At 37.2% G+C, this 16,016-nt stretch overlaps 1 protein-coding gene across 5 annotated transcripts in view; it reads right to left on the bottom strand.

Annotated features, from left to right (window-relative positions):
- Positions 1 to 623, bottom strand: part of LOC121411083 (SRSF protein kinase 3-like) — a 59,864-nt gene extending 59,241 nt beyond the window's left edge. Inside the window, exon 1 of one of the 5 annotated variants that reach the window (XM_041603586.1) lies at positions 142 to 623. Coding sequence is in view for 2 of the 5 variants with exons in the window: in XM_041603589.1 (XP_041459523.1) it covers positions 142 to 272 (131 nt within the window). In the remaining 3 variants the exon portion in view is untranslated. The remainder of the gene's footprint in view (positions 1 to 141) is intronic. The other 4 variants (XM_041603587.1, XM_041603588.1, XM_041603589.1 and 1 more) reach the window with 4 other exon arrangements.
- Between the last annotated feature and the right edge of the window lie 15,393 nt (positions 624 to 16,016).

The raw sequence follows: 16,016 nt of genomic DNA, 5'->3' as shown, positions 1-16,016 counted from the left end.
TCTAAAGATATTTCCCGAGGGAGAGTGCAATGACAAATGATACCAAAGCCCGGAGGATATCAATTTAACATGCAGAGGTGAAGAATGATTAGTACTGTCATGCAAAGACAGATAGTGATATTAGTATATTGCAGAACTTACGTGTTAGAAAGCAGAAAGGCTGGTGAGTGAGCTGTGCAAATGTGCGCTGAAGCATGACAATGCAAAAGCATAATTCTCACTGTGGTACCGGCATATAAACAGATTGAAGATCGAGTGGAATGAATCTTCATGTGCTGATGGCCCACGGTAGCATCGGCCGAACTGGCACTGCACAGAGCCTCAGACGTTATTAAGCGCTCACAAATCCACAATCAAAATATGAATGCTTCTCCTTGTGCAATAATCAAATGTATTCCATTAATAGATGTTCCCAAGTCGTTAACATCATATCCATGCAGTTTAGAAGTGGAGTGTCAATGCAATGCCTCGTGGCGTCTTCATTCCACAACAACTGCTCTCTATATTGTTGGACAATCAGGGGAGCGAGAAGCAGTAGGCGTATTGACTGCGTGATGTGTGTTGATGAAGGTAGCGCTTGAATAGAGCTCTACTTGGATATGCTTGGATAGCCGCATTCCAAAAGACCTTTTGTAGTACTTCTGAGGTAAAGGATAGTCCAGTGATAAGTATATCATGCTAACACTGGACACTGAGGTACACAACAATAGTATGACCCGGTCACATATCAGCTTGAATAGCAAAGGGATTAAATGTACACACAAGGTGTTTATTTCTACTCCTACAGATAATGTAGTATCTGCAATTTTACATGTATGTGGTTCCCTTGGTAAAGCTCCATTCAAGAGATTGATAATCTACCATAAACGCTTAATATAATTCCTGAAATTGAATGGGGATCTTTCATAGAAAGCTGATATACCAATAGGCTAATAGTCCTCAACATATAAAGCATGCAAGCATTTAAACCCGAGTGTTAAATTCTCCTCTTCATTTTTAATTGACAATTCTTTGAAATCCACATTTATATTGTTCCACCTATATTTGCTTTTACACATGACTAAAATGTTTAATTTTCTTTAAAAATCTAAGGAACAATTGCTTCAACTTGTCACCTTTCTGTCAAAATGAAAACAGTGCATACCTCACATGTTAGTCAATGTGATCTCAGATACACACTAGTGCACTTGAACAAGGGACCCTACACTGGGGGTTGATTTGAACACAAGAGGGAGCTAGAGCATAATCAATTTCTTGTGCAATACATCACCTTCTGAATTGACCATTCAGCATTCACTATGCAAAATGTTACCTGGTGAATGAAAATGAAGTAAAACTAACAGCCAGATGCAGATCGGGGGGGGGGGGCACAGGGGGCACATGCCCCCCTCCCCCTTTTGAGAAGCAAACTTAGAAATATGTAATTTAAAAATGCCATGAAAACAGAGGTGTGTCCCCCTTTTTAAAGTGAAGACCTTTTTTTTTCCTTGTCAAATTTTTTCCCTTCGAAAAATTTCCCCCCCCCCCTTTGGAAATTCCTGGATCCGCCCCTGCTAACAGCAATATCAAAATTTTAAAGAATCAATCAATGAAATGGATTGAAGCCTTAGAAAGGCTTCAATACATTTCTTTTACATCAACATTTTCTTCACTTTCTTCAAAATATATTTTAGTTTTTTATTTACCATTTTCCTATTATCAGTTTGATTTCATCAAGTTAATAATTTCCCAAAATGTTCCCCACTTCTTTAAGTAATGAACAATGGTTAAAAAAGTGATTTAAACATCACAACCCCTTCAAAATAGAGGACCACAACTATAATTCAAAATATAAATGAAATAAAATGTGAAACATACATTAAAAAGTTACTTTTCAATTCTTTAGAACCCTTTGAATTCATTGGACCTCTTCACCTTGCTTCACCTTGTTCACAGTCTATTACATGGAAGAAATCTGGTAGAAACATATTTGACACTGCCAATAATATATATGTATTTCTAAGAAATACAATTTAAGATGTTTTTCATAGCCAGCACATTCCCAACCTCATCTGTTCTCTTTTTATAAATGCTCTTTTCTTTTTCTTGATCAAATTTCTTTGCTTAAAAGTTCCTCGATACTTTTTTTTTATCTTTTTTGCCCCAACCTATTAAATCATATCTCCATCCTGACTTCAATCCTCTCCATTTCAATAGGGCCGTCTGCACCATCCCGAGTTTTCAAATTAGCGCGCTATTTCTGATCCGGCAAATTATCCCGATCTGAAAAATCTCGAGATTGTTTGTAATGCAGACGCAATTATCGCGCTAGTTCGTAGGATTAATCTCGAGATTGCAATCCCAAGTCAACTCGGGTTTATTTGCAAAATAGCGCGCTATTTACGAATTATCGCGCTAATTCGTAGGTGCAGACGCACTCGGGTTTGGACTCGGGTTAATTTATTCATGACCTTCAGTCCATAATGCAATTCGCGTTCCATTTCCGCCTTGGTAAAAACATAAACAGCGATTTTACCGAACGCATGCGAAAGTCAACTTTATCATAGCGTTCATCAATTCCCCAATCAGCAACGATGGTGTCAAGTCCCCCGTGAATGGATTTTGGGAGAGACCAGATCGATGGGGGAGGCGCTCATTATCGACGATGGTCATAGTCAATAACAATACTGACAGCATTGTCGTCTTATTCCTTCGCAAAATGTGAGCAAATAGCATTTCTTTCCTCCCCCTCTCTCTCTCCCCCTCTGTCGTTGCCTCGGAGTCCGCCATCATATTAAACGAAGAATACTTCACTCGCTTATAATTAAAGCGCGGCTGAGCTGAGAGGATTGTTGCATAACAACGGTCGAATTCGGCGAAAGAGTACACGTACTTGATTGCATATCGCGGGAAGTTATTCAAAAGCGCGGGCCGTTGAAACTCCAAGATCGAAAGTGTGCATGCTCGGAATATCGGGCTTGTTGCCTCGCTCGAGCAAGAATCGCTCTTCGTGCGATGGTGGAGACGGGGTTTCTTGAATCTCGAGATTAATCGCGAAGAGGGCTGATCGGGCTAAAATCTCGAGATTGAGCAAACTCGGGATGGTGCAGCACCGCCTAATATGGTGCCCTCTTCCAGAGTAATCTTTCTCCCCTTACCCTAATGCTCTGCACCCCCACCCTCCCTTCCCATTCCATGACCTAAACCAACCCCTCCCCTCTCTGCAATATTGTACATTGCAAGTATCCATAGCTTTCTCTGCAGGCACGCCAATTTTCAGAAGTATGCCAGTCGCTATATTGGGGTACGTTCAATCAAATTTTTGAAACTATGATCATACACATGCATCTTTAACTGATTAAACACAAACATGAATACTGTTGGATGGTGATTAGGAGATATGCATGTATTTCATTAATTTTACTATTCCTCATTTCAGCCCAGCCACTGTGCACCATACATAAAGCATTGACCAAATAAGTGCGGAACAACTTGGAGTGTATACTAGCCACTGTACATATCCAAACGAGACTTTGTGATTTATTGAGAGGATCTCTGCATCCTTTTCAGCATTTTCATGTTTGTATGTTGTAAGACATTTATAAAAAAAAAATCACTTAAGCACCACTGTGGCTTGAGCAACACATCTTTGAAAACCATGAATGTATGGTAAATGTGGAAAGTGAACACAGCTCAAGTCAGGAAACATGGCTGGGTACCATGTCCAGGGTTCCTTGGCCTTTTTGATTGAGAGAGATTCCAACAAATCAGCAGCCCACTGTGTTCTACATCCTCATTTTGAATGGAGATTCTTTAGCAATGGACTTGCATAATGTCATAACACACTGCTCTCTATCTTTTGATCTATTGTCATATTTTATGAGTGTTTAATGCAAATGGACATAATTTATATACTCTTTTATTGCAACATTTTAAACAACATTTGACATCAGTTCTGCAGAATTTTGTAAGTAAGAAAAGAAGAAGACAACAAAGACAACAGGAGGAAGAAGAGAAAAGGCCAATAATAGTGAAGGACATTAATAAGACGATACATATAATTACCTGGTACATAATAGACTACCTTTACTAGGATCCTTTCCATACACTTACAACATTTACTCATGCCTCTTGCAGTGAAAGGAGGGGTAAGGATAAATATGTCTCTAAAGTGAGGCTAACACAAATGAGCAATATAGTTGAGTAAAGGAAAAATAGGGATGTATGCCTGATAAGAAGACTGACAATTGTTGTTAACAACAGCTAAAATCTTCAATGCAATAACAAGCACAAAAACACACATAAATCAATATTAAACTTCAATTAAATTATTCAATGGCTGGTATTAATCGATGCAGATCAATCTTTTAAAATGTGTAAGCAAATGGAGATCAATACATGATACATATGATATTGAGGAAACAATAATTAGGATTTTCATGTATGAATGCTTACATAGGCAGTAGGAGCCTAGGAGGGCAATTCAATTACCGCTATAAGAGACAAAATCAAAGATGAGCCTTAAAAAAAACTGTATGTACAGAGTCACGATCATTCTGTTTTAGAATTAGCATGAAAGTTGGGCTTTTACTTCACGATGTATATGGAAATGCGTTTTACTCTATTCAGTGATTTACCAGATCATAAGTGACACTATTCAAAACAGGCTTCCCTATCTCAATCCATGCATTTGATTTAGAATTTTTAATTTCTTACCACTTTCTGCAAACAACTATATTAAATCCTATCAACAATTTAAAGTACAATTAATGCTCATTTCAAAATGCTTCTTTTGCTTCAACTTTATAGATATTTCAACATGATAGAGAAAGGAACAGGTTGATTCCCCCAACATGGTCTACCCAGTAAGTTCATTGACCCTAAATGACGTTAACTCAGGCAAAAAAAATCAGTGATACTTGATTACCATTATGTCCAGGTTTCATGAACAACGTCCACATACTTTGAGTTATGACATTTCAAAAACTTAACCTTAAGTTAAGATTTCAATGTTGACAATGGCGCCACCGTCGGAAAAAATGGCCACTATAATCTCGCTCTGCTATGGAAGTGAGACAAAAATTAAATGTTCCAGGAGGCATTTGAAAGGCATTGCAGGTGTGCCACAAGGATCTCTTTTTTACCATTTTTACCAATAGTACTCTCAGCCCAATTTCATTGAGCTAATGAAATTCAATTAAAGCTTGTAATTACCAGTACATTGAAAAGCAATGTATTCCAATTTTTAATGCTGCTAGGAAAATTAGACTTTCTTCACTCTCTCTGTTTATCCAGCCACTTCAGGACCTAAACCCATCTGCATATCTAATAACGAGTATAAGAGTAATACAACAGGTTTTGATGGAAAACTATATGGTAGGTGGTCAATCGTTATAACATACAGCAACTAATTTTCATTGTTGTTGGATGAATCTGTATAGACCTTATATTGCATGTTTTCTGACAAATGAAATAATAGGGTGAGATGCCATTTAGTTTTTGAAAAATAAAAACAAAATCAAGATGGAGATGGAGAAATACTAGCCTTTTTTAACAATAATTTAAAGCGAGATTAAACAAGATTAGACTGTGCATATACTTCATTGTAACATGCAATATAGTCTGTAGGTAAAATAAAATCATCTAACTTGAGCTAAATATTCATGCCATGTCTTGATAACATAATATGATGAAGGAACAATGTTATGCCTGACTGTTTCTGTCTATCTCCTTGTCCATTCCCCTCTTTCCACATTGCTCGATTTCAATAACTAAAGAAAAAATTCAGGGTGAAATTCTTTCCAGGGCATCAGCATTCCACCATCAGCCTTTTGCTATAGACTCTGCACACATATAGTGTTGGAATGAGATGTAAATTTGTACATGTACCTGGATTTTACTACGAACAAACGCGTGGTTGCGTTGGTAGCAGCAGTCAGCAATAAACCATTTAGACCTGATTTAAAATACCAGGTACTCTCTCTCTCAGCTCCATCTATTTGAGCATGAAATTGGTGATATTTGATGAAAGAGAACAAAAGAAAGACGAACTGTCGAACTGACCAAAGATATATCCTCGTTAACAATACAACTGTAAATAAATATCAACAGCAATGAGAAATATCATAAGGAGTAGAAATCATTAGATGTCAATTCAAGACACCTAAATCTAATGGAATGAAGTCACTTCTTTTGTTTGACTGTCCACTTCGTTACACACATAGGTATACCTTGGTGTGTAGATGCACAGACGGATGGATAACCTGAAAACATAATGCCTCCGCCAACCACTCAGGCATAAAAAATGGTAAATGAAAAAGAAAATGCCTCAAATCTTATTGATCTGTAGGTAGTCATCAGAACACTTGTAATACAGAGCAGGGTTATGTTTCACAAAGATTTGTTACAATAACAAATGCATAATTTCTGTAACAATCAGCCAATCGGGTTTCAGTAGCTTCTAACTGTTATTGCAAATTTGTAATTATAACAAGTTCTATGAAACGGATATCTGTGAAAACGATATTGTAAGTATTTGCCCAATTTTTTTGTGTCAATTGTTCTCGGGTTGAAGTATCGATTTTGATTTGTGGGGTGAAACAATCCAAATGGAAATCAGTTTCTGTATCTGGCTTTACTCTGATACATCAACAATTCTAATTATTATCAATCATGCAAAAATTACGATTTCCTGATGAAAACATGTAGGGCTGGGCCAACCAAAGTAAAAGAAAAATCCAATGAATCAGATGACCATGCATATCTACATTATATGCAGTAAAAAAAACTGCTGTATCCGTGTGCATTGAATGTGAGTGATACAAGCATTCAAATGAATTATCATTTCAAAATTAGAATCAGTCTGCAGTGTTTGTAGCAGTCCTAGAACCAATCAATAATGCAAGGTCTAGCACTCTATTGCAATTGTTCCGGATATTACATGTAACTTTTAATAAAAGATAATACTGCTGTTTGAAGAGGAATATTCAGTATCCCTATCATGTACTGTCTTTGAAATAAAAATCTTGGATGGCTTTGCACACTGCAAATGCACACTACAATAAGGCGAAATATATTTGCACTGTGCAAACAAAGCCAATACAGAACTGATTTTTTTTTCTAGATTATGTCTCATAAAATACAATGTTTCAGATACATTTTAGTGTTCATGAATGATATGGCTCGATACCCAAGTACATTGCTAGATATACCTGTATGTATATGGAGGCAGTGAGATTTAATCCGAATAACTAACTGTTCTCAGGGTTTTTGCTTTCCCTTCATAATGAACTTCACCATGTGCCCTTGATTTATCAAAAGACTTTTCATGCTTCACCTGGCTTGACTTTGTGTGCAGCTGCTGCAACGTTCAGCTTGAAATTAGCCCAAAAAACAATAATATTCATGTCTCCATATCCCAGCTCCCTGGTTTGGATAGAAAGATCACGTTCCAATGAAAGTTGTCATTCCGTTATTAGGAATTAACTATTAGCAAAAAAATAGACTAGACACAACATCATATCTTGATGAATAATGATAATGATAATAATAATAAGCAGTTCTTAGAGACGGATAATACCATATAAATAGTCTCTATACATGTAGAAGAATTATTGTTTTCTATAGGGCTAATACACTTTACACAGCATTTAAAGCTCTATCTATATGATCAATGTGTATAAAGGATTGCAATTATGATTGAACAAGCAGCTGAATAAATGATTTCTAAATTGAATCCTAGTCAAAGTATACTGCCTTTGACTGTATAGGTGTGCTCTATTTAACTTAACTATAATTCCTGCCATGAAGGAACATATTCCAGCATCTTATACTTGTATTTTTCTTGCTATGCACTAGCTAAAAACAAGAATCTGTGTTCAATCCTTCTTGTGGTCCTTGAGTTATAAAGCCAAAGCACTCAAGAACCACCCAAGACATCATATTATCCAAATCCATGACATAGCCCAGAGGAATCTCAGATCATGGACTCACTCATGCCAAGACCATGTGAAATTGAAGCTCGCATCTCATGCATAGTGTAGCATCATAGACGTCAATAATGATAGATCACAATATATTGCTACAGGCTCAAGAGGTGTTGTTTGCTAAAAATAGTCCAAGTCCGTTTTGATTACAACCGGCATCTGCATCATCATGAGCACTAATAATTTAGCACATGATCAGGTTCATGAAGTCCTTCAAAACACTCTTTGGGCACTCCATGTATCACTTAATTATTCATGGATAAGTCGCAGTTCTCCAGAAAAATTAGGCTTACATAAGATTAACGGTGTTTATGAGAAACATGTTTGTACACATTGCATCATGATAAACTTGAAGTTTATAATTGCAGCTTTAATACCATATAATTGATGTGTACAACTGTAGAAAAAAACTAGAAAAATAGAAATAAACAAGTAATGCAGACCAAATATTCCCTGATTATCGGAATGATAGGCAATAAATACAATAAACTCTGCATACCTTGAACTTCCTATCAAAGTCAAGAGGTGGTTTCAGACCGCCTCGAAGTTCGTCAGTTCCAGGCATTCACTGATCGGGAAATTTACCCCGATCAGAAAATACCAGGTATTTTGGTGATGTGAAAGCAAACTACGCGTAATTTCCCCGAAAGAAAATATCCGCGAAATAGTAGGTACTTGGCGAAATTACACGGGGATTTTTCCAAGGTCGCAGGTATTTTGGCGATGTGAAAGCAAATTACGGGAACTTTTAGCCCAGCGTGTCGTTCAGCGCGGCGCCGTGGGTGGCTGCTGGGCTAGTGATTTTGAATCTCGCACCTTGCCTGCTTATCAGACCATACTATGCGCATGCTCGTAACTTCAGGAACTTATCCCGAAGGGTATGTTTCGGGGCGGTGTGAATGCAGGAATAATTAATGGGTATTTTTTAGCTGAAAACAGTTCCCGTAATTTAACGGGGATTCTTGTGATCGAGGCGGTTTGAAACCACCTAAGTATGTATGTAAACCTTTAACAAGGACGCAGGGTTGGCGATTTTTTTGATTTTTTTTAAAAAATCAAAAAAATCGGATTTATTTGATTTAAATCAGATTTTTTTGATTTTTTAAAAGTTCCTTCGAAAAAAAGGGTAATTATCCCCCCCCCTTACTCTAACAATGACATTAATATTGATGTTATACATTTCACCCCTACTATTGTTCTTAACCACATATTTTGTAATTAAAATTTAGTAAAAATGGAAAATTAAAAATAAATTTGAGGAATCATGTATCTGAACTTAATTCTATCATACATAGGCCTATGAAGGAATATTCCATAGGGAATTCCCAGTGAGTAGAGAAAATTCCCCTCTGGGATTTTTCATTCAAATATTTAAAAATCCAAGAGAAAAAATCCCTTATCAAAACTGCCAACAAACCCTTTGCCAATTACTAGTATTCATGTATATTGTAAGAGAAATAATTCAAATCAATGATTTTTTCAATTAGTCACAGCTTTACAATAGTCAAAGAGAGACTACAACTGTATATGTTTAGGATCTTTTTGATAAAAAGCTCTTCTCTTGCTACAGATATAGATGCAAAACTCTCAGTTTTGGAGAACAATATAGGAGATAGCTTAGTCAAAGGGTGACTATACTACATTCTGTTACTGTGATTTTTTTACATTAATCTACAATTTTCATTCCCATATTCTCTACAAAAAATCTGTTTGATCCATGAAGTATGAAAAAGAATCTACTTACTTTTAACTTAAAGGATAAAAACTGCAAAACTGCTTAAATTACAACATATATATTATTACAAAAAGAAGTATTTTATTTTAAATGAGACACAGCTTACAACTGCTAATGATTGTAACTGAAGTACCTGCATCTTAACATTAAAATGCAGTGTTAAATGTTTATTCTGAGTTTTGCAAATTGTTGTTATAGAGCTCTTTCCATTATTACATGCAGATACAAAACTTCCATTATTTGTAGCACTGAACATAAAATGGGCTGCAGTGACTTAAAAGGTTTATAAGAGAAAGCTTATGACTGTACTACATTATGTTAATGTGATTTTTATAATTATGTTATTTAAAACATCAAATGTATGATAAATGTAACAATACAAAATAAGAGGCATGTTAAATATGTTGATTACATGCAGGTATCATTTTTTTTTATTTTACATGACAGCTAGAAGTAGTTATGTGTAGGCGAAGGATCAAAAGTGGAAAACTGCCAACAAACCTTTTCTCATTGACTTTTATATATTATATATTTTTTTTTTACAAACTGCTCTCTGAAAAGTCTATGGATTATGTGAAAACTTTATGTTAAGAAAGAAATTGACTAATAATAACTGACAAAGAATGTAAAACTTCAGAAGAAAAACTCGACATAATTTACAAAAAATGAGTACCTATTGACAACATACATCTGTAGTTTTTAAGGAATTACCTGATTTTATTAATTTGATTTTAATTTGTTTTAAGTAGATATGAAGACTTTGTTGATCTTTTATTGATATAAAGTTAATTCAAAGTTTTTCAGTTGACTTGAAGAATTAAAACTGCATTGAACAAATACTTTGTCCATGATTTGTACATTTTTCAATGGAAGTGATTTAAATCAATGATTTTTTTAAAAAAATCATGGTGATTTAAATCGCGATTTAAATCACGATTTAAATCAACGTGATTTAAATCCACCAACCCTGAAATGTACACATTGATTTAACCCTTTGAACCCTGAATTATTTGCACATAAACATGATAAATGACTTCTCGACCACATTCATACAATCCCCCATGATTCGAGACGCAACGGCACCTTCCCCCACTAGTACCCGGCCCGAGCCGGCTGAAGTTGTTTGGCTTCTCGTAGACCTAGTCTACAATCAGAAATATCAAATTTAGTGTCAGTTTTGGGCTCAAAATCACTGTTTTCACCATTGAAGTGAGATATACCAATTGCTTCCCCATAGTAAGCACGTGACTCGCCACATATTACCGCACCTACGACACGAGCAATCACAAAAAAGTGGCATATTTTGGCTATTTTTGAAGCTAAATCCTTCCGAAATCATTGCCGACATTGACTGAAATTATCGACTAAATATTCCTACACGTACGAGAAAGATGACGTCATTTTAGAAGATCACCTGACATTTAGAATCCATGCTTTTGAAATCACATGGCTGGAGGCCGGTATTCCGGCCTATCGGGTATTCGCATGTTTTCTGGCAGGCCGGTATTCCGGCCTATCGGGTTCAAAGGGTTAACTCCCTGTCTCTGACCAAAAATGTTCAAGGTTACAAATTGTAGGATAGTTTCAAGGTTTATACATACACCTCAAATACCTTACAAGAAATAAAAACAAATGAATTAAAATTGATGTGTGATACAGTGACACACAATCACTGATTCCATTCTACAGTTGTGCCCCATACTTGTATTCTGGCTGTAGAAGTTCTGAATATATAACTTTCAGATGCATGTACAACTACATTTTATTATCTAGACACTATCCACTGTTATAATAAAATTGATCACCATTATGCTCTATGAGCATGGTGTTATATCACCTTTCATAAATTATCAATTGATTCGCGAGTCGTCCACCTGCCAGGCCGAGATGCTGAGGGATTCTATCCTACAAATTCAAAATCAATTCACACAAATAAATTTCTAAGCTGCTTTCATACCCACCTGTAAAATTACCCATACCGTAAGTAACGGTGTATTAACCGCACCCGTGTATTAACCGCACCCCCAACTTTGGACTAAAAAAAAAAAAAAAAAAAAAAATCTTACATTTACATGCATATTTGAGGTACGAAGAAACAAAATCGAAGTTTTTAATATTTCACAGTATCCAAAGAGATCACCGGTATGCGGAAATCTGCTGTTCTTGATCAATTCATCTACAAATGTTAGAAAGAAAGAACGGTCCCGCCAATATTGGCAACTTACACACTCACCTCACAGTCACAGTGTACACGCACACACATAGCACTGCCATTACATTGCAAACTACGATACAGTACCAGTCATGCCAGTACATCAAATTATGATCTGTGTCTTTCCCAGCGTAGGAGGAAGAAACATTCACATTTCTTGCATCACAACCTCACAATCACTTTCGAAAATTTGATGTCTTAGCATGAATTTTGGATACGGGATTACAGGAAGATTCAAGAAACAAAGAAATTGACATTTTGTCCAGTTGTTTTTTTCGGCTTCGTGCCGTCTCTCTCGTGCATGGTTTACATGGTATCTTATGAAAAGCAAACAGGAAGGCAAAAAAAAGCTGGCGCGAAACGGGACTTTGAATAGCGCCAGCTTAAGTCGCACTATAACCACATTCCAACGCAATCTCTAAGCAAGCTCACTCAACTCTCGCTCATCGGTGACAAAAATATTACCGAGTATGCTTGGCGTCCCTTTTAAATTAGCCAGGGAACTTCACTACTTTGAATCGAGAATAAAGTCAAAATTAGTGTCATGAAGGTGGGTGCGTTTGTTATGGACATCATTTAATTAAGATCGTTCGCTTCCCATTACCCGCGGCTCATACCCCTCTAAACGACATTGCCTGGGCGGCTACGCCCGGCCACTCGACGTGTTGTGAACTGGCAGACATCGTACATGTACGGGAGGGGTTACGGCGGGCTGGCTCGGACCCGTCACCGTGTATAAACCGCACCCCCGACTTTTGCTTCTATCCCGCCGAGAAAAAGGTGCGGTTAATACACCGTTACTTACGGTAGTTTGTAATCAGACATCAAATACCTCACACCTGGTACTAGATTTCATACATTCACACCCTCCTAAACCAGATAAAGTTCATGCTGTTAAGCACCAGCAGCAGACCCTTGTATTCCTATGTATTTATTTTGCCTCTCATCTAATATCCTTTTTACACAGGCTAAAATTTCCTTACCCCGTACTATAGGTGGGGCTAAATTGCCATTTAGCCCCACCTATAGTACGGGGTTAAGCTTAGCCCACTTTCTGTTTACACAGCATTTTTGCAAAGTGGGCTAACCCCACCTATAGTACAGGATTATTTGGCCCTGCAAAAAAGCAGGGTTATCCCAGCAATTGCGGTGCTAAGAGCAATAGGGGGAAACCCCGGTGTAGTGGTCCACCTGCATTCCCCCCAATCAGTTATATCGGGAGGAGAGACCTGCGGGTCATAGTGATTCAGTTCGCTTTTCGCCTCCCAGGCACAGGTGACGCCAAACAATAATAATGATAGTACGGGGCTAAGATCGCTTGTGTAAAACGAAAGTGGGCTAAGCTTAACCCCGTACTATAGGTGGGACTAAATAGCAATTTAGCCCCATCTATAGTACGGGGTTAAGGAAATTTTAGCATGTGTAAAAAGTGTACGAGTGAAGTACTTGTACTACGAATGATCGACAAAAACCACTAGTCCGGGGTTAGCGAGTTTCGTGTGTAAAAAGCAAGCATTCCTTATCCAGGGTTAGCAATAACAATTTGGCATGTGTGAAAAGGAAAAAAAAATAGTACGGGGTTAAGGATAGTACGGGGTTAGCGATAGTCCGGGGTTAAGAAAATCCTGTGTAAAAAGGGTATAAAATTCTTACAATATAGTTTGCTTTCTCACTGCAAATACATTTACAACATTAAAGGGCAAGTCCACCCCAGTAAAATGTTGACTTTATTAAATAGGGAAAATCAAACTAGCATAACACTGAACATTTCAATGAAATTGATGTAAAATAACAAACGTTTTATTAGGGTGGACTTCTCCTTTAAAGAGAAATTCCAGTAGTTGCAGTTAACACTGATTTCATGAGAAAGTCTGTAAAACAAGGCTTAATTGCAAGTATATCATCGAGGATCTAGATCTGGTACAGTTACATTAACTGGACTTTGTGAAATCTTGAAATCTACGCTGAAAAATGTTCATACCGAAAATCCCCAACACAGATAAGCGCACGTGGGACAATGTATAATTATTGCTCAGGGCGTCGGGCCCGACGCCCTATCCGAATCCTGTGCTTATTTGCTGATTTCTCAGCAATTACACAATTTCTTCCAGAATCCTTTGGCACATGCGTTTTATTTATACAAACAGACACTTTAGTGGTCATTTCATTGGATTCTGTACGAACTCATTTTGATATCGTTACCAAAACTAGCATTTACCTTTAAAGAAGTCCATGCAGAAGTTCTTGTTAATGTATTTTTCAACAAATACGAACTAACTTGCGGGTACACATATTCTCTTTCATACTTTGCTTTCACACAAGCAAAATAGGTCTACACAGACCTTCATTTTTGAGGAGTGCGATCGCGCCGGCGCTCCTACCGCGCTCCTTAAAAAAATTAGGAGAGAAAAAAATCGCGCTCCTAAAAAAAAAATATATAATTGCTAAAATTTCACATTTCACATCTTTAAATCCATGAAATGGCCTTCTTTTGTTCATAATTCATTGAAATTACTTTTAGTTGAAATATATCAGAAAAATGAAGAATATTCATCTCTTTCACGACTCTGATTTTAATTTAATCTCGGTAAATATTGCAGTCCCATGTAGTCCCATATGTAGATTTTCATGGCAACACCATGGAAGTCTACATGTGGGACTACAATATTTACAGAGGCAAGTTTAAATCAGAGTCGGGGAAAGTGGTGAATATTCTTCATTTTTCTGATAGTTCTCAACTAAATCAAAGTAATTTCAAGGAATTATGGAAAAAATCACTAATGCTATGGAGATCCTCACATTGGCAATGCGACAAGGATGTGTGATGTCACTGATGAACAACTTTCCCTTTGGTGGACTATAAAATACCCTCAAAATGTCTTTTTTGCTTATTGTTATGATACAAACTTCTATCCATGATGTATTCTTAAAAATATGTATTACATGCCCTCATGTAGACAGAACACATGATTTATGGATAGATGTGATAAAAGAGGCAATTCTAGTGAAATATATACTAAAGTAATGGGGAGAGTTGTTCACAAGTGACATTACACATCTTTGTCACATTGCCAATTCGCTATCTCCATAGCATTAGTGATCGCAATATTCAAATGCTCATAATTTTCTCATTATTTGTCCGATTTGATTTGATTTTTCTGTTTTCACACAAGTGATCTTGTTCCAAAGGTTTCATTCTCCTTTAATTAGACTTAGCTACATTATCTACTATTCACTTAATCTGACTGGGCGTGGCCGTTCACCTACACTTTAAGGGGCAATGCCCGGTAGGCTCATCATTCACAGGCCACCATGTCCCAGTCATGTATTAACTACTTAGTTACATTTTCTACTGTTTAGTAAGTCTGACGGGGCGTGGCCGTTCACCTACAATTTAAGGGGCAAGACCCGGTAGGCACATAATTCACAGACCACCATCTCCCAGCCATGTATTAACTACTTAGTTACATTTTCTACTATTTACTAATCTGACTGGGCATGGCCGTTCACCTACAGATTAAGGGACAGGGCCCAGTAGGCACATCATTCAGAGGCCACAATCTCCCAGCCATGTAAACTAGACTTAGCTACATTATCTACTATTTACTATACATGTGAATGGACGTGGCCGTTCACCTAAACTTTAAGGGGCAAGGCCTGGTAGGTACATACTTCACAGGCCACCATCCCCAGCCCTGTATTAACTAGACTTAGCTACACTATTTACTGATCCGAATGGGTGTGGCCGCTAACATACAGTTTAAGGGGCAAGGCCCGGCAGGCACACAATTCACAGGCCATTTCCCAACCATGTATTTACTACACTTAGCTTCATTTTCTACTATTTACTTATCTGAATGGGAGTGGCTGCTCACATTTTAAGGGGCAAGGCCAGGTAGGAACATAATTCCCAATCCACGCTCTGCCATAACCCATTAAAATATATATCTATGAAATATTAATAAAAGTCAGACTAGGTTTGGCATTTCAGGTATAATTTATGGGACAAGGCCCGGTTGGCACATACATCACAGGCCACTATCTCCTGTACCCTTTTTACACAGGCTAAAATTTCCTTAACCCCGTACTATAGGTGGGGCTAAAT

This window comes from Lytechinus variegatus, chromosome 3, assembly GCF_018143015.1.
Source record: "Lytechinus variegatus isolate NC3 chromosome 3, Lvar_3.0, whole genome shotgun sequence".
In the NCBI taxonomy this organism is placed as follows: domain Eukaryota; kingdom Metazoa; phylum Echinodermata; class Echinoidea; order Temnopleuroida; family Toxopneustidae; genus Lytechinus; species Lytechinus variegatus.
This window is presented reverse-complemented; position numbering and strand designations above follow the sequence as displayed.